Here is an 18,678-nt window from a genome sequence, read left to right on the forward strand (position 1 = left end):
ATTCCTATTATTCCTATAATCAACAATAAAGAGTTTGACTTTGGGTATGGCACTTTATTTAAGTCTATCAAAAAACCAAAATATCCTAACTGCTATCTATCCCTTAGGTAGCCAAAATTTGGTAATAAACTTATATAGAAGATGGATTCAAACATGCTTATAATAAACATTCAGAATGAAGAATTTGACTTTTTTTTTTGCTTCCTTTGTAAATATTTTGCTAGAAATATCATGATTTCAGAAGAGTCAGAATTTTTCTGAGTAAAATTGTAATATTCGGGATCTTTCTTTGATTCTTAAGATCATTAATAAATTTGGACTTAAAAATCTAAAAAGGAATTATCTCCCAAACTTCTCAAGTTAGGGTGTTCTACTCCTGAGGGAACTGAAGGACCAGTGCAAGGGTATTGGTAACCATTTGACAAGCTTGCCATATATCCCTAGAGTATAGTTTTATTGAAGGTTTGAAAGAAAAACAAACTTTTCAAATTAACAAATTCAGATATAATGTGGAGTAGAATAGAAAATGGAGATGAATTTTTAAACATTAAATTTAAACTTCTAAGAAATGATTACTTTGGGCACCATCCATACCCCAGATTGGGACCAGAGGATAATTTCTTTCTCTTCTGCCTTTAGTCATATTTCACTTGGAAAATTGAGAAACACTTTTACTTTATGCAACAACATGCTTTTAAAAATCTTAGGGGGCCAGCCTGGTGGTGTAGCGGTTAAGTTCGCGCGCTTCGCTTTGGCGGCCTGGGGTTCGCAGGTTCAGATCCCGGGTGCGGACCAACGCACTGCTTGTCAAGCCATGCTGTGCCAGGCATCCCACATGTAAAGTAGAGGAAGATGGGCATGGATGTTAGCCCAGGGCCAATATTCCTCAGCAAAAACAGGAAGATTGGCAACAGATGTTAGCTCAAGGCTAATCTTCCTCACACACAGACAAACAAATCTTAGTAAGTGCATTTTATAAATTGAAGCCCATTTAAATACATTTGAGGACCTTGGTAGTCAAAAAACATTCACAGCCTTTTAAAGGAGAGTTTCTCCTCACTAAACCTATATATAAATCCTGATTTCTTCAAAATAAGGTAAAGCAACATTTTTTTAAAACTCAGTTATCCCCAGCTCATGTCTGATGGCTGTTTAACAAGAAAAATAAGCTCTCATATGCTTTATCAAGCTCAATTTCCTCTATTATACAGAAAAAAACTTTACCAACATTGGGGTTGAATCCTAGAGGAGTTACACATACCCAAACTTTATTACCCAAACTTTATTCTGTAATATCCTTATTATAAAATATTACACTTCCAACTTTTATCACATCAAGTCAGAGTAAAAGGAAATAATTATTTAATTTAAAAACACAAAATAATTAAAAGACACATACAAATTTCATCTATTGTTCAAGATCCTTAAAAAAAGTTTTTGTTAAGGAAAATTTCAGACACAAATGTAGAGAAAATAACATAAGCAATCCCACACACCCAGCTCTTAAGGAATAACTAACTACTCAAGCAATCTTTCAACTTACTTTTAATCCATATTTTGAATCCACAACAGTGATGATACCTACAAAAGAATAAATCTTTTAATCACCTTTATACTTGAGAATGAACATTAAAACTAATCTATTTCAGTTCACAAATGTTACTCAATAAAAGATTGTTTTTTTCTCTTGCCAGTGCTGCAATTTAATTCAATTCCACTAAGAAGCAGATGCATTTCAAATATGTACTGAGTGCCTAGCACTATTTTCAGGCACTAGATAGGATATAAAACAAATACATTTTTAAAATTAAATATTTAAACAAATAAGAAAATAAGATTTCTCTAGCCTTTAAAAAGCTTACAATCCAAAATGATGAAAGAAATTTCATAACATAAAGTGGAATGTGATAAATTATACAAGACAGGTTATTCTAGTTTTATTTTGACATAATCAAAATCGAGACTTTTCTTAACATTTAAATTATTGCTTAGCAGCCGGCCCCATGGCTTAGCGGTTAAGTGCGCGCGCTCCACTACTGGCGGCCCGGGTTTGGATCCTGGGCACGCACCGACGCACCGCTTCTCCAGCCATGCTGAGGCCGCATCTCACATACAGCAACTAGAAGGATGTGCAACTATGACATACAACTATCTACTGGGGCTTTGGGGTAAAAAAAAAAGGAGGAGGATTGGCAATAGATGTTAGCTCAGAGCCGGTCTTCCTCAGCAAAAAGAGGAGGATTGGCATGGATGTTAGCTCAGGGCTGATCTTCCTCACAAAAAATAAATAAACAAATAAATAATAAATTATTGCTGAGCAAATCTGAGATGTCTTAGGCTATCTTATTACTAATCTCTCTCACCAAATCTAACTCACACAAATGTTTTACATAACATGTACCTAAGTTTCCAAACAATCAATTAGTTTGGCAATCTCTGACTTCATATGCTAAATAACTTTTTCAAAGGATAACAGCAGAATGAGTTTGATGATGCCTAAGGAATTCAACAGCTACATGCCACATATATTAGGGCTAAATGAGGAGGCCCAGCTTCAGTGATTCTTAAATTTCATCCCTTAGTCTATGAAAGACCTGGTTTCAAGAAAGGTGAAGGGCAGTAGGCAGGAAATGGACATAGTTGCCTAATACAGACAGTTTCTAATATGTCTTAAATGAAGTCTACGAATAAAATTGCCCAAAGGTGTTAAGGTAAAAAAAGTAAGGGATGGGGCCGGCCCCGGGGCTTGGCAGTTGGGTGCACGCGCTCCGCTGCTGGCGGCCCGGGTTCGGATCCCGGGCGCGAACCGACGCACCGCTTCTCTGGCCATGCTGGGGCCGTGTCCCACATGCAGCGGCTGGAAGGATGTGCAACTATGACATACAACTATCTACTGGGGCTTTGGGGGAAAAATAAATAAATAAAATTAAAAAAAAATTATAATAAAGTAAGGGATGAGGAGCTTTCCTTAATTCTTATCTTCAAGGGAAAATGAAAGCAGAAATATGATCCTCATACTGTATATTTTATTTAAAATAAAAAGCTCTAACCTTGTACTAAGTGCATAAATCAAACAACAGAGGATACAGGAAATCTACACAGTATTTTAGAAGGAAACCCTTCGTGGAAGCACTAAATTGGGAGTTGAGATTAAGACTTGACATCTCATTCTACCACTGTCTGGGGCTTTAGAATCTGTACGAACAAAGACTTACTTTATCATCAAACTAAACAAATTTAAAAAGAGTAACAATACAAGGAATTAAAATTGTAATATAAATGAACAAAAACGATCTTAACCATAATATTTTACTTGAAAACAAAGGAAAATTTGTTTTTAACTTACCATCAAGATAAATATCAACTCCTAATTCAGCATCAACCCAAAACATAGAAGCTACAGCACCTGAAAATATATAATAATATTCATCAAATAAAAATATTTCTTCGGGGCTGGCCTGGTGGCGCAAGCGGTTGAGTGCACGCGCTCTGCTGCAGCGGCCTGGGTTTGGCGGTTCAGATCCCAGGTGCACACCGACGCACCACTTGCCAAGCCATGCTGTGGTAGCATCCCATATAAAGTAGAGGAAGATGGGCATAGATGTTAGCCCAGGGCCAGTCTTCCTCAGCAAAAAAAAAGGAGGATTGGCAGACGTTAGCTCAGGACCAATGTTCCTCACAAAAAAAATATATATATATATTTCTTCAAACCGAGAAACACGATTCTATCCATAGTTTTTTAATTTGCTCAAACAGAATTAGTAGGCAAACACATATACAAATTAAATACGGGTTTCCAAACTTCTTATGGGATTTACAGTGATAGAACCTTTTACTATTCATACCTATTTCTTCCCCTCTCCCTTTTTTCTTCAAAGAAAAAAATAAACCAACTCTTACCACATACAAATTCAACACCAAGCTTCTACCCATGCCATAATAATTTACCAACAGGTATTATCAAATAATATGGGCAGTATGGCTGCATGCACATAGGACTTATTTTCTCTCTCCTGAATATAACAATCATACGGTTCACAAATAATGAATTATCTCTCTAAAAGAAAGCAAAACAAAAGATAGATAATTCCAAAAATCACTTGCCAAAAATATTTTAAAAACTTACAAATTTTATAGAACAAAGAACAAAAAGTAAAATTATATACTCTATAGCATTACTAATAAATCCTTACACTATTTATTTAGTACTGACATAAAATTTGGGTCTGAGAAAAAATAATTTCTAAATAAGAAATTAAAACTTGTTTTTGACAGAAACTGTTCAGTACCAAACCACACACTCTGATAAGTATGCCACAACACATGAAAAAGAAAACTGACAGCAAAGAAAGTATTTGATTTTTCAAAGCATCACAGGTCCAGTTAGTGACAGAGCTGTCTAAAAGAATGAGTACTGGGGAAAAACAAGGATAACTGAACCCATTCCAACGTCTAAAGCTGTCCACCTACCCTGACGAGATGTGGTCCCCCAAGCATCACTCTGTGTCAACAATGAAATACCTGTCAGCTGTTTACAGTGATTACTCATGCAAGATATAGCAAGGGCCACAAGATCTAATGGTTTCCTGATATCTATTGATTTTTTCCCAAAAACTTAATAGTTTTCCAATTTGACTGAAATAGGATTTGTGAGTAACAGGGGCTGAATCAATGCCTGTCCTTTTCAAGGAAATTACTTTACCATGACAATTATTTAGCTTAGAACTGGAGAGTGTCAGTCTCCTAAACGGGAAGCAACTGAATTGCCAATAAGCATTTTCTTCACTTACTTGGCTAACAACATGATTTTAATCATTGAGGGAGAAAAAAGTAAATCTACTGTGAGTATCATTACTCCAAAGAATAAGTCATAAAAAAAGTATTAATTTTTTTTCACTCATTAAAATTCCTAACATTGTACACAAATCATTTTTTTTAATTCATTGACTTCTATTCAGATAGCTTATAAGTCCTACAGTTAATATTGGCCTAGTATTAAGTTGAACTGTAAGAGTATACTAGAGCTTTTATTCTAAATCTGATGTTTATCTTTAGTAATACTTACCAGGCTACTCAAGAAAGAACTATTTAAAATTTGGATGCAGGTGTTTAGCAGGAAGAGTAAAGATGGGAGAATGAAATTGATCAGTGGTTCTCAACCCAGGGTGATTTTTCTCCCCAGGGAGTATTGTCAATGTCTGGAGATATTTTTGGTCGTCTCTATTGGCATGTGGCAGATAGAGGCCAGGGATACAGTTAAACATCCTATACTGCACAAGACAGCCCCCTACAGCAATGAATTTTCCAACCCAAAATGTCATTTATGCCAAGGTTAAGAAACCCTGAGGACCGACCCCGTGGCTTAACGGTTAAGAGCATGCGCTCCGCTACTGGCGGCCCAGGTTCAGATCCCGGGCGCGCACCGACGCACCACTTCTCCGGCCATGCTGAGGCCACGTCCCACATACAGCAACTAGAAGGATGTGCAACTATGACATACAAATATCCACTGGGGCTTTAGGGGAAAAAAGGAGGAGGATTGGCAATAGATGTTAGCTCAGAGCCGGTCTTCCTCAGCAAAAAGAGGAGGACTAGCATGGATGTTAGCTCAGGGCTGATCTTTCTCACAAAAAAAAAAAAAGAAGAAAAAAACTTGAAAAGAAAAAAAAAAAAAAACCCTGAGATAGATTATAGAATCTCCCTTCAAAACTGAATAACAAATAAACCAAAAAAATTTAAGAAGCCAAACTTTATCAGCATCAATCAAATATACCTCTTGCATAAATTTTGAAAAGTGAGTCAAAATAAGAAACATGAAGTTCTATGTGACTTATGATAGCTCTTAATTCTATTCCCATCCTCACTAAGAGATTATAAGAAAATAATTTACAAAATCCTAATACTTATCAAATAGCTTTCAAAATGGCAAGAAGTAGAACTGAGGGAGGAATAAGCAATACAAGGAAAAGTCAACAAAAAATCTTCAAGGTAAAAGTTTCCAACCATCTCCACATTTGTGGAGGAGGGGTCACTTTCTAGGGCACAGAGCAAAATGAAGAGGTCTGGGGCTCAAGGATGTCCCTGCCCAAGGTATGGGATGTATATTCATGAATAGCTGGAGCAAACCCAGAAGGGGAACACTTGACATTTTAAGAGAGCAGAGCTGAAAGTCATATTGCCCATGTGGCTCTCTGAGTTACCCCTTTTTCCTTTGCTTTCCCCTCCCTGCTCCCAGCAATACTCAGCTTTTAAACCGAGGCTCAGGAGAAAAACAAGATTAGGTAACACGGGTAGGGTATCAAAAAGAATTCATCAACACCACATCTAAGTACAGTAGTCCCTCCTTCTCCACAGGGGATAAGTTCCAAGACCCTCTATGGATGCCTGAAACCACAGATAGGACTGAACTTTCTACATACTATGTTTTCTCCTCTACATAAATACCTATGATAAAGTTTAATTTATAAATTAGGCACAGTAAGAGATTAACAACAATAATAATAAAATAGAACAATATACTGTAGGGCCGGCCCCGTGGCTTAGCGTTTAAGTGCGCACGCTCCGCTACTGGCAGCTCGGGTTCGGATCCTGGGCGCGCACAGATGCACCGCTTCTCCGGCCATGCTGAGGCCACGTCCCACATGCAGCAACTAGAAGGAAGTGCAGCTATGACATACAACTATCTACTGGGGCTTTGGGGGAAAAAATAAACAAATAAAATTATAAAGTACATACATGTGACCTATCTCTTGGGTTGGAATTCCTTAGGAGCAACCACTTTGGTGTGCTTGCTCTAAAAAAAAGAACAATATACTGTAATGAAAGTTATGTGAATGTGGTCTCTCTCTCTCTCAAAATATCTTATTGTCCTGTACTCACCCTTCTTCTTGTGATTATGTGAGATGATACAATGCCTATGTGATGAGATAAAGTGAGGGGAATGATGCAGGCATTGTGATGTAGTTATTTTCAGACCATGGTTGACTGCAGGTAACTGAAACCATGGAAAGTGAAACCTTGGATACAGGGGGACTACCATAGATAGAAGTTCTCTAAGCCTCCTACCTTAAGCACAAACATGCTGAAAAAACTATGCACATGTATTACAGCTTAGAAGAAACAAAAAAGATAAAAGGCAGAAAGGAAAAAAACTGAAGAAATGAATAGGGCATACAAATGGCAAAGAACCCATTATAGAAACATAATCCAAGAAGCCAAAGAAAATTCTCAAGGGCTTCTTCACAATAAAGAACTTAAAAATAACACAATCTTAATTAAAAACAAGCTCTAAAGCAAAATAAAGCAGAATAATATGAAAAGGTAGTTTGTAGTGCTAAAGAAAGAAACTTAGGGCCAATATACCATTACTTAACCAATTAATTCATTTAAAACATCAAGGAGCAGAACACATTGCTGGAAATAGAATCACTGTCAAAAAGGAAGGTTTGAGATGATTACAGTAAATGCTGAGGCAAAAGACAAACCAAAACAATTAGAAGAAAATAGATATGGAAAACAAAAGAAAATTCAATATAAAGAAAATTGGTGTCATAATGTAGAGGACCCAATAATTCGACAGAAAATCTCTTCATGGTAATAAATAAGGAAAATGTCCCTAAATGAAGAACTAATCTGGGAAAAAGTGACTATGAATGACACCTAGCTGTATCTTGGTTATATTACTGAACTTCAAAAAAAAATTTCAGGCATTTTGGATGAAAAAGCAAGTCATGTTCAAGGAAGCGGGAAAAACAGACTTTTCTACAGTAACATTCATTGCTCCAACATAAAAAAATAATGACAACAAAGTTCTAATGAAAGTGTTCCTAAGGATATTATTCCTGCCAAGTTGTTTTTCAAGAACGAAAAACAACAGGCAGACATTCTCAAACATTAAAGGAAACAACATCATTGAAACTCAAAAAATATAGCACTTACAAATCCTTCCTGATAAAACAAAACGAGAAAATACTGGACAAGGAAATCCAGCCAATCAAAAAATACTAAGAGATCATGGAGCAACATCTGCAAAGTTCTGAGGAAAAGAAATTGTGATCTGGAAATTTTATACCTAGCCAAGTAATCCTTCAAGTATAAAAACAAAAGACAAGTATTCTCAAGCAAAGAAGTATGCAAGAACCTGAAGAATACAGCAGCTATAGCTTGAGAAGGTTACCTGATCATGAAATTCAATCAAGAGACTGATCAGCTGAGGAATGGAGAAGCCACAGGACTGTAATGAGGACTGAAACTGTTTAAATATAGAACTAAATAAAAGCATGACAGAACGCAAATGTTAGAAACCTTGACAAGATAGCACAGAACACAATCAACCAAAACCAGGAAATTGAAGAAAAAGGAAGAGCGTTACTTCCTTCATCTTTCACACCAGGGAGTCAGTGGTTTAAATGCAGTTTAAAAAATTACTTGTCCAATTTGTTTACATTCTTCTTTATAATTTTTTCTTTTTTTTCTTAACTCATATCTCTTGCAGTGAAGAAGCATTTATCCAATATTCAGCAATTCCTTCACTTCTTTCAAGTTTTCTCCTTTTAGATTCAAGTAAAATTAAATTAATAATTACTAAGAATAGCACAAAGAATGTGATCCCATTTTTATAAAATTATTTCTGTATATTTATACAGCTTTCAGAAGTACATAGAGCAGAGCCTCCCAAATTTATGCATGTATAAGAATCACCTGAAGAGCTTCTTAAAACAGACTGCTGGGCCCCACCCTTAGGGAGTCTGATTCAGTAGATCTGGGATGGGGCCCAAGATCTGCATCTTTCACAAGCTCCCAGATGAGGCTGAGGCTGTCATTCAACATACCACAATGAGTAGCACTGACACAGAAAAATCCCTGGAATGAAATTTACCTACTTGAATTTCACGGTAGTGAGATACAAGGTGATTTTTTTAAACTTTCTTCTCTGTATTTTCTTAGGTATTAAGTTTTTTTTTTATAATGAATATTCTATTTTTACCCAAACAACAAAATCATTATTTTAAAGAAAGTTAGAAGCAAGAAACATTAACCCACTGACACCTACAATTTGTACAAATGCTTTCTCTGAGATCTTTAACTTTTCTTTCTTTCTCTGAAAAGCTGAACCATGATTTATTAAACTCACCTACTCTCAAAGAAAAGTTACAAAAGTTTTTCTCCATAAAGTGGCTACAATGAAAGAAACTGATATTCGCTATTTCAAAAAGAGGCATACAATGTATTTTCCCATCTTATCATATTTAATTTAATATTTAACACCAATGTAATAGTCAAGTCCTATCATCAGTAAGACCTATAAGAAAGTAGGTATGAAAAATCCATGCCTACTATAAGGACCAAAAGAGCCTAACTCAAGACTAATTTGAAAACATGGGGAAAATGTTATTATCTAATACTTCGAGGTGCAATAACCACTGATTGTACTTGAACCTTCAGTATACTCCAATATTTCTTTTAAACAATTATGACCCTTTTAATAAATTATTCCCAAACAGTACTTTAATATAGTTTTATGGCCCAACGCCATAGACTCAGATCAAAAAAGAAATAATGGTATAGTTCAGACTTACAAAACGAACACTAAGTGTTCTGCAAATTAGAAATAAGGATGTTACGTAAAATTTATTTGGGTAAGAATGAAACAGAAACTCATTGTTAGAAACAAGTTGACTTCATGTGGCTTTCAACAGGGAAGTTTAGATGTGATTCCATTCAGAGATAAAAATTTCATGGATAATCATTATTAATTCCACGCCAGGAAATAGGTCCAGTATGTTCAATTTAACTCTGTACCTTATGACAGCATCTACAAATAAAATTATTTCAAGTTTAGTAGTAGAAGAACAAAATGCTAACAATTAATTTAAGGGAGTAAGTGTTGCTGAAATTAGAGTCCAAAAGCCCTTAAAATTCTCTAAATGACCCCCTAAGAAAGCTGGATTAGAAAGTAATCAGAAATAAGATCTCTGTAGAGTATAATCAATCAAATACACACTTAGAAGTAGAATGTCTCCATTTTTCCTCAATTTCCATATTTTTAACAACTTTTGTTCCTGCCAACAACCCTAAATCAATCAATAAAACTTCAAATTCTATAATCACGTTAAAAGTATCAAGTACTTTGATCATCATTCATCTGCCGAAGAAACATGACAACCCAGTAATTTTCCTCTTTTAAACCAAAAAAGAATCTTTAATCTAGAGTAAAGCTTTAACACTCATTTTAGATATTTCTCTAGCACATTTATTTAAAAATGTTTAAGGATTATATTCTGCTTATTAATAATCATATCTTACCAGGATCAGCTAACCCAGTGGTCTCTAGCAGTATGTAATCAAATTTCCCCTTCTTCTGCATCAAATTCTCAATAGCTCTAAGGCCACTGTCCCTGGAGAAAACCAAAACATAAAATACAGTTGATGGCCTGAATATTTTAAAGTGATCATTACAAACATTTTAAAATATATTCAGTAGCCTGAGACAAAAATATCTTGAAGCATGTGAATATTTAACTCACTCCCAAGCTCCTAACAAAACGTCCATCCAATATTCACCAATGAGAGGAAAAAACATTGATGTACACTTATAGGTAAAATCAAATACACGATGAGTTAATACTTTAATTTTATTAAAATTAAAAGTAGAGAGAATTTTAATATTCCTGACTAAAGTAAGTCAGAATCTGTTATTTTTATAGCTCTATGAAAGAAAAAAAATTAACATCCAAAATAATGATAAAATTTATGAATTACAGTCATTTAATAAAATAGCTAAAGAAACACTACCACTAAATACCTTTTAATTCTGTTCCAAATTAGGGTACCAGGCTTTAATTTATCTTTTCTCTTATAATATCAAAAGTTCAAAAAAATACTTAATGGATTGCATTTTGGTTATTCAAGTAAATCTGTTACGATTTTAGCCTCGTTAATACATTCGATTCAAAGTCAAATACCTAACAGTAAATGATGTAGAAGAAATTTAATTCACTAAAATATACAAAATCAATAGGACAGGTATTAACGTTCCTAATTCACTCAACAAATAATGTGAGTGACTACTATGTGTCAGGTCCTTTTCTAAGATCTGTGCTATGTTAGTGCATAAAACAGACACTGTCCTTGGAAACAACTATAACTGGTGGAACATAACGTGAGGTTTTTCTCTTTTTTGATGGTCATTTATTTTTGTTTTGTAGAGGTTGAATTCTTGGAAATAAGACCAATGACTTATTAAATTCAGAATAATCATTTTTTACTCATGAAATGAGACTTTCATACACCACAGAGATTATTAAATAAATCCTGACATCAAAAACAATAACTCAATAAAAGGACAAAAGCATTAGAGCAGACAGAAAAAGAAATGATAGCAAAAAGCACTTTAAGAAAATGCATCCTAATAAAAGTCTATTTTCTATTTGAAAATACAATGGAGCAGAATGTGTAAATTCAGTTAAATTACACAAGAAAATCAAAGCCAGAAATGCAATCATTAAACATTTATAGTAAACCAACAAGCACACAGTAAACACAGTCCTCACTTTACTGAACAGCAGAGGCAACCGTTTCTAAGTTCTAGCCATTCTTCATAGAGCTCTCCACCTTGGCTGACAGCTAAGGATTTCTCCACTGCACTTCCTAGAATAATTAACAAGAAGCACTCTTTAGATTATGTTCACTAGCCAACCAAAAACAAAAGATGAGGATACTCAATAACAGAGCAGATTTCAAGGCAGTAAATACATTTTATAACTTTTATTCTTTCATTCTATTCTTGCAGCTTCAATATTTAAACTATAGTACTCTAGGTTATTTTAGCTTTTATTTCTTTAAGAGGATTTAAGCCCCTAAAAGGGCACATTCAAAATTAATGAATCATTAATGAATTAATGAATACCTGCTTCCTCTTTAGGCCTCTTATTTGTCTGCTGCTCCCATTTCCTAATAAAGCAGCTATTTTCAAGGCACTCTTGTTTGTCCATGGCCAACTTTCTAGATAAACTAGTATGTTTTATATGTTGGATTTTATATGCCTTTCAACCTCTTAAGGGATTGTTTTATCTATTTTTTTCTTTTCATTCTTTCTCTAAATTGTTTTTGTTTCTATTGGACAGACTGTTCAGTATTCCTAATACAAGTAAAAACCCTAGTTCATTCTGAGGAAGTTTGCTTGGCCAGGGTATCAATGTGCTCATTTAAAAATTAAATTTTAGGGGCCGGCCCAGTGGCACAAGCAGTTAAGTGTGCACACTGCACTTCGGGGGCCCATGGTTCGCAGGTTCGGATCCCGGGCACACACCGATGCACCACTTGTCAAGCCATGCTGTGGCGGTGTCCCAAATAAAGTAGAGGAAGATGGGCACGGTTGTTAGCTCAGGGCCAATCTTCCTCAAGAAAAAAGGGGAGGATTGGCATCAGACGTTAGCTCAGGGCTAGTCGTCACAAAAAATAAAAATAAAAATAAATGAAAATTAAATTTTAGTCAAATACACATAAGTTTCCTAGCAATGCTTACTTGAGAAAGAATAAAGTATATCTGAGATTCTGAGATGCTTGTTATATATAAGAATGATTTTAAATGTCTTACTTTTTCTCCAATAAAGAAATATACCAAAGCCAGGGAAGAGTTCTAAATGTCCAGTGAAGCAAATGGCCAAAAAAATGAGTGATTTTTTATTTATATATTTTTTGTTTATATTTCAGTTAGGCAATAATAAAGAGCTTTAAAAGGGGTTGTCTCAGGGGCAATGGGGGTGAGGGGTGGGCACAAGGGGTGAAGGGAGTCATATATATGGTGATGGACAAACAAAAATGTACAACCCAAAATTTTACAATGTTAAGAACTATTAAAACATCAATAAAAAATAAATAAATAAAAAGGGGTTGTCTCAGAATTCAGGGTGTACAGAACCTTAATAAGATGCGGAAAAAAGTACTGTGAATGCTGTAAAGGATAAAATTGTGAAAATTATCCAGAAAGAAGGAAGAAAATAGTAAGAAATACTAATAAACGTAATCAGTGTCCAACAGAAGATCAGTTATTAAGAAGCTAGAACAAAAGACTATGATTTAAAAATCTTAGAATTTTTATTTTGCCTAACAGGACTTTTCTCTTTAGTTAATTAAAACAAAAAATTAAGTTTAACTAACAGGCCTCCCATCCTGTTCATAAAACCCAGTTCCCTTACTAATTTACAACTGAAAAAATAGTATACTTTAAGAAATATCCCCACAGAAGTTATATTTTTTGGCTCAAAGTGAGCTTTATTAAAATTCACACCTGAGAGGAAAAACTTAAAGTAATCAAAGAATTGTGTCTAACACTGCTGTACAGATTTCTTTTAAACCACAGTTCAATATTAAAGACAAAAAATTGGAATGTTTTGTATTTTCACAGATAATTGAAGTTGCTTAAGGATAGAGACCACCTGTTTAACTTATTTTTAAAATCCTCAGTTTTAACTGCTTTGCAGATAATAAGCATTCAACAACATAAACTTATTATAACTGAAGCATTTTCAAATATTTTTCACAAGCTGCAATTAAACAATACAGTCAGTACGAAAGCCCCTTTCTAGTTCCTGAACTTTCTTTCATATGTTTAGATTTTTACTTCTGGAGTTATTTCATGTAAAAATCTAATTTAAGCCTGTTGGTATGAATTCCAAACTAATACAAAATAAAATTTCATAGAAACTATCTGATTTCAGTATCCCAAATCTGTACAAAATACAGCTTGACAGAAATTAATCTAATTTTCCAAAACTATTCACATCAATGTGTTCACATTATAAAACCTTGCATTTTCATTTTCAAATATGGAATGTCAATTGACCAGTGGAATAAACTGTCCTATAAATTCCTACACCAGGGAATTTACTGAACTATACTTACCTTCCCCAAATTCGTTTAAAATAACTGCTATTCTTTTACTATGTTGCTCTGTCAGAATATAGTTCAGAAGTGTTGTCTTCCCAGCACCTATAAAATATATTTGTTTTAAACAAAAAAATTCAAAGACTAATTTTAAAGGTACAAAAAATATATAGAGTTCCAATGTTTTTAAAAATTTGCATGCTGTTTTTCAAATATTATTCAACTATGGTATAGAAGATTCTACAAGAAAAGATAAAAGTACCCTTTGAAAACTATAAAAAATGCCTTATGTTGACACAAAATTTTGTAAATATTTACAAATACTCCTATAAGTTGGATCACACAGCTTTCTTCGAGCTCATATGACAAAAATAATAGCCTTCTACATAACTTACAATTAATATATGGCCATCTAAATTTTCTATTAAATAAAGAATTATTGAAGTAATGGCTCCTAAGGAATAAAGTACTCATGTAGTTTATAAAATACTTAAATCCCTTCACATAATGACAATGTTTCTTAGCCAAGAACATATGGTTTTCTTCCCTAAAATTTACATATAAAGACCTATCTTTTATTTCAACATCTATCATTAACCAGAGACAAATTCAGATTGACTATGGCTACTTTTCGTATGCTTAAAGCAATCTATAAAATTGATTTACATATGTGTGCATATACACACACAAAACAGAGAATGCATGTAGGAAATGTTAACAATGGACATTCAGTATTCAGAATATTCAGTTATTTAGAAAGATAAATTCACAAAGCTATACTAACTTTATCCTGTAGGTGGCATATTGAAACCTATGTACAGCTCAAGTAGAAGAAAAATACTTGTCTTGTGAACAATACACACCAAAATTCAGAGGAAAAAACAAACAAACCCTAACTCCACAGTAGTGTAGTTCAATTGTATTATTATATCATTTATTTATCTATTTTTCTGCTGGTGGACATTTGGGTTGTCTCCAGTGTTTTGCTATTACAAACAGCGCTACTAAGAACTTTTACACGTACGCTTGTATACATCTCCTGAAATATATTTACAAGATTTCTAGGGTATAACTAGGAGGGATTTACTGAGTATTAGGGTATTAATATCTTCGAAATTTTTAGATCATATTCCTTTAAAAGCTGTTGAAGGGATGGAAGGCTTGTGTTTAGAGAGCTTTAGGAAGCTCAACATCATGAAAGTGTGAAGTATGGAATGGAAGGGACAGACTTTAAGGAGGGAGGGCAATAAGGAAATTCTTAAAACCAGTCCACGTGTGCGACAGAGGCCCTGCGTGCTATCCTAGGTAGAGGCAGTGAAAATGGAAAGGAAGGAGTGGATGTAAGAGACCTAACAGAATTATGAGGCCTTAATAACTAACCATACTCTGAAGCAAAAGACCTTAAGACATAATTCATTCATTCAAAAGTCTACTATGGACCAGATCTTAGGCTGGGCCTTGGTGAAAAGTACACAAGACAGAGACAAACTGTCTCTACCTTCATGAAGCTTAGAAACATTAAAGGAGCAGGAGATGGGGGGGGAATTCAGATCAATAAAGAGGCAATTACATCACAGGACGATACATTTACTAGGAGATGTACAGGATGCTACGGAGCACCTACGAGAGACATCTAGCCAGAAGAGTAACAGTAAAAAGAAAAGTATGCCAGCGGCTAAAATACTTGGTACCTTTTAGAAGTAAAAGTAGCTCACTGTGGCTGGACCACAGTTTTGCAGGCTGGAGAGATGGTCAAGAGGCAGATTATACAGAACCTTGTAATTCATGTTAAGGAATCTGAACTTTAACCTAAACGGAAACCACTGACAGGTGTGACACAATCAGACTGACATTCATTAAGATCACTAATACTAAAACACAGAGACTATATTAAAGGGCAGCATGACTCAAGACAAGTTAGGAAGTTTTTAGAATATTCCAGGTGGTTGGGATCAAAGGAGCAGGAGGATTTGAGGGGATGGCAACATATGAAGTTTTGGACATGTTGAGTTTGAGATGTCTGTGGGACATCAAAATAGAAATTATCCGAGTGTGGAGTAAAAAGGACGAAGGGGAGGGGGATTAAAAATGAGAAGCCAGAGAAGTGGAAATATCAGAAGAAAAATGTGATGGAAGCCAAGGGAACAATGTTTCAAGAAAGAGAAAATGGTCAAGAATAAGCGGCGAAACTATCCCTCAGCTTGTTGTTGGCATGAGTCCTCATTCCTAAACTTCAGACCATAACCTCCAATGCTCCTCTGACCTACTAGTGAGCAAAATGGGGAAGGCCAGAGGGGCAAGTCCCAACTACACCGTTTTCGACAAGGAATTTGCTCAGCTTCTCAGTAGAGCAGCCTCTGCATAACGGCGGGGAAATACCAAAAATAAATTCCTTTATAAAATTAGTTCTGAGTAAAAATGGGAGTAAACTTACAGTCTACAAAGCATAAAAAGGGAAACACCAGTGATTTCATTCTTATTTTTATGTAAAAGGCCCTCAGGTGCACCAAGTTTGTACTTGTCTCTAGCAGCATCTAGGAATGGTATTTCCCCCAAATCGTTTCCTTTATTTACATTTCTTTTTTCCCACACTTTTAATATGGTCATGCATTTATTCTAGCCTTTCTATTTAACTGTAAGGTTTTAAAGTAATACTTCTCAAACTTTTCCAATAAAGTACCTCTAGCATAGGCGCATATATGTCCTCTAGGAAACGATCATGTTTGCAAACCTATGAATTCACGTGTCCCTGTGCACTCCTGAACGTCCTCAGTTTGAGAAATACAGTCTTGGAGGGCAGAGATTTTATTCTTACTCTTTCTTCTACAGTGCTTTACAAACAGACCTCAAAAAAATGTTTGAGATGGATCTTTCCACGAATGGCTGGAAGAGACTGGCTCGAGGGGAAGGGGACTCTACTGAGGAATGCCCTTCGTGCGTCGGGCATCTTACAGACAGGACACCCTTTAATGGTAATAGCCTTGTAAGGTGGGTGTTTCCTGCTCCATTTTACAGGTGAGAAAACAAACTCAGACAGGTGACTGGAATTATTTCCATTTTCAAGTGAGGCCGATGAGCTTGAGAAAGATAACTTGTTAGAGGTCCCATGGATAATTAGGGGGCGGGTCCAGGATTTAACCCTCAATGCCAGAACTCGTTTCAAAATGCGAGGCTAACTTGCAATCTCAATCATTTAGGCGATAAATGTGAACCTAACGCAGAGGGGGCTAGACACCATTAACCCCCGAGATGAGAGGTAACCCTTACGCGGAGCCAGCGACCCAGCCCCTGCCTCAGAGACATCTCTCTCGGCCACAAGGCCCCGATGCCTGAGAGGAAGAGGCACTGTCAGCCCCCAAAATCCCAGGACACCAGTGTTGACGGCATTTTCTCACCGGGATGGTTAGTTACCTAAATACCCGGTGATAATTGTGACTGGGATCTTAGCGCCGGGGCCAGACTTTTCCTCCTCCTCTCTTTGCTTCGTCTCAATCGGGACCAATTCAGGACAATCCTCCTCCGCTTGCTCCTCTTCCTCATCCACAGCTCCAACAGCCTGTAACATCCCGGCCAACAGCACAGCCCGCCTGACCCTCAGCTCACGAGCTGGAACCAAAACGCCGGAGTGCAGCTGCGCACGCCAAGCACGTCACGCCGGGCGCGTCCTTGACGCCATCATGCCGCGACGCGTGGCTCCCCCCCCCCCCCCCCCCCCCGCCCCGCTCCCGCCCGGATTACCTGGGCTCCGGCTGAGGACCGCCTCGCCTCTTAGCCACGCCCCCAGGGTAGCTGGACACGCCCCCGGGGCGTGTTCTCTGAACCTGAGCGGAGCGGGGCGGAGTTGTTAGGGCTCGTTGACCAGCGCCGCCCTAACGCTGTCACTGTGTGCGCTAGCAGCCTTGATAGCTAATGGCTGATGGCGGGGCTGAGGCCAGGCTGGTTGGAACCTGGAGTGGGTAGCCTGACCCAAACAGATCCCACAGAGAATAGAGCTTATCAACTTGACATTGTTTTAGTATTATTAAAAAATTTTTTTTAATTCATAAGGGAAAGAATGGAAAGCTAAAGTGCTACAGTGTCCATTGTAATTTTTCTATCTGAAGGAATAACCAGTGAAACTTTTTTTTAATTGAAGTACCATTGCTTTAAAACATTATGTAAATTTCAGGTGTACTTCATTATCTTTTGCAGTGAAACTTTTTTAATATATATTTTACATGTATATCCAAATTTGTACAATGTACATGCATTAATTTTATCTATTTTTCTTTCTCATTTCTTATTCGGACTCAGGTAACCTGACTTCATTTGTCATTTTCTTTGGTTTATGACACTCTCATCATTAATCCATGGATAGCACTCCTTTATATTTGTGTGTGTGTGTGTGTGTGTATATATATATATATATATATAAATAAAATGAACTCCTTTGACCTCACGCCTAACCCAAGAATATTACCAATAAGTTACACCTACCATAATCTCCTGGGTTAGCTATATTTTTCAACTCCACTGTTGTATGATATTCTATTATGTGACTATACAGCAATTTATCCATTTCCTGTCAATTGTTTCCAGGTTTTGTTCTTATGAACAGCACTGAGTGACCCTTCAGCACTGCATTACTGCCTGAACAGAAGCTATTCTGTTACAGCCTGACCACCTTCTCTTACATATTTCTCAGGCACATTCTTGCAGGTTCCCTTACATGGCTCTGGCTGAATGTTATACTAACATCTCTTTTCTTTCTTTTTTTTTATAATTTTATTTATTTATTTTTCCCCCAAAGCC

General features: G+C 36.1%; 1 protein-coding gene across 4 annotated transcripts in view; it reads right to left on the reverse strand.

Annotated features, from left to right (window-relative positions):
* Positions 1 to 17,542, reverse strand: part of LOC131420023 (zinc-regulated GTPase metalloprotein activator 1B) — a 43,191-nt gene extending 25,649 nt beyond the window's left edge. Inside the window, exons 1-6 of one of the 4 annotated variants that reach the window (XM_058565706.1) lie at positions 17,299 to 17,539; positions 13,906 to 13,992; positions 11,553 to 11,649; positions 10,306 to 10,397; positions 3,347 to 3,406; positions 1,544 to 1,581 (exon numbers count right to left, since the gene is read on the reverse strand). In XM_058565706.1, the coding sequence (XP_058421689.1) occupies positions 1,544 to 1,581; positions 3,347 to 3,406; positions 10,306 to 10,397; positions 11,553 to 11,649; positions 13,906 to 13,992; positions 17,299 to 17,452 (528 nt within the window). In that variant the 5' untranslated portion in view covers positions 17,453 to 17,539. Of the gene's footprint in view, positions 1 to 1,543; positions 1,582 to 3,346; positions 3,407 to 10,305; positions 10,398 to 11,552; positions 11,650 to 13,905; positions 13,993 to 17,298 lie in introns of all 4 variants that reach the window. The other 3 variants (XM_058565705.1, XM_058565709.1, XM_058565707.1) reach the window with 3 other exon arrangements.
* Between the last annotated feature and the right edge of the window lie 1,136 nt (positions 17,543 to 18,678).

This window comes from Diceros bicornis, chromosome 22, assembly GCF_020826845.1.
Source record: "Diceros bicornis minor isolate mBicDic1 chromosome 22, mDicBic1.mat.cur, whole genome shotgun sequence".
NCBI lineage: Eukaryota > Metazoa > Chordata > Mammalia > Perissodactyla > Rhinocerotidae > Diceros > Diceros bicornis.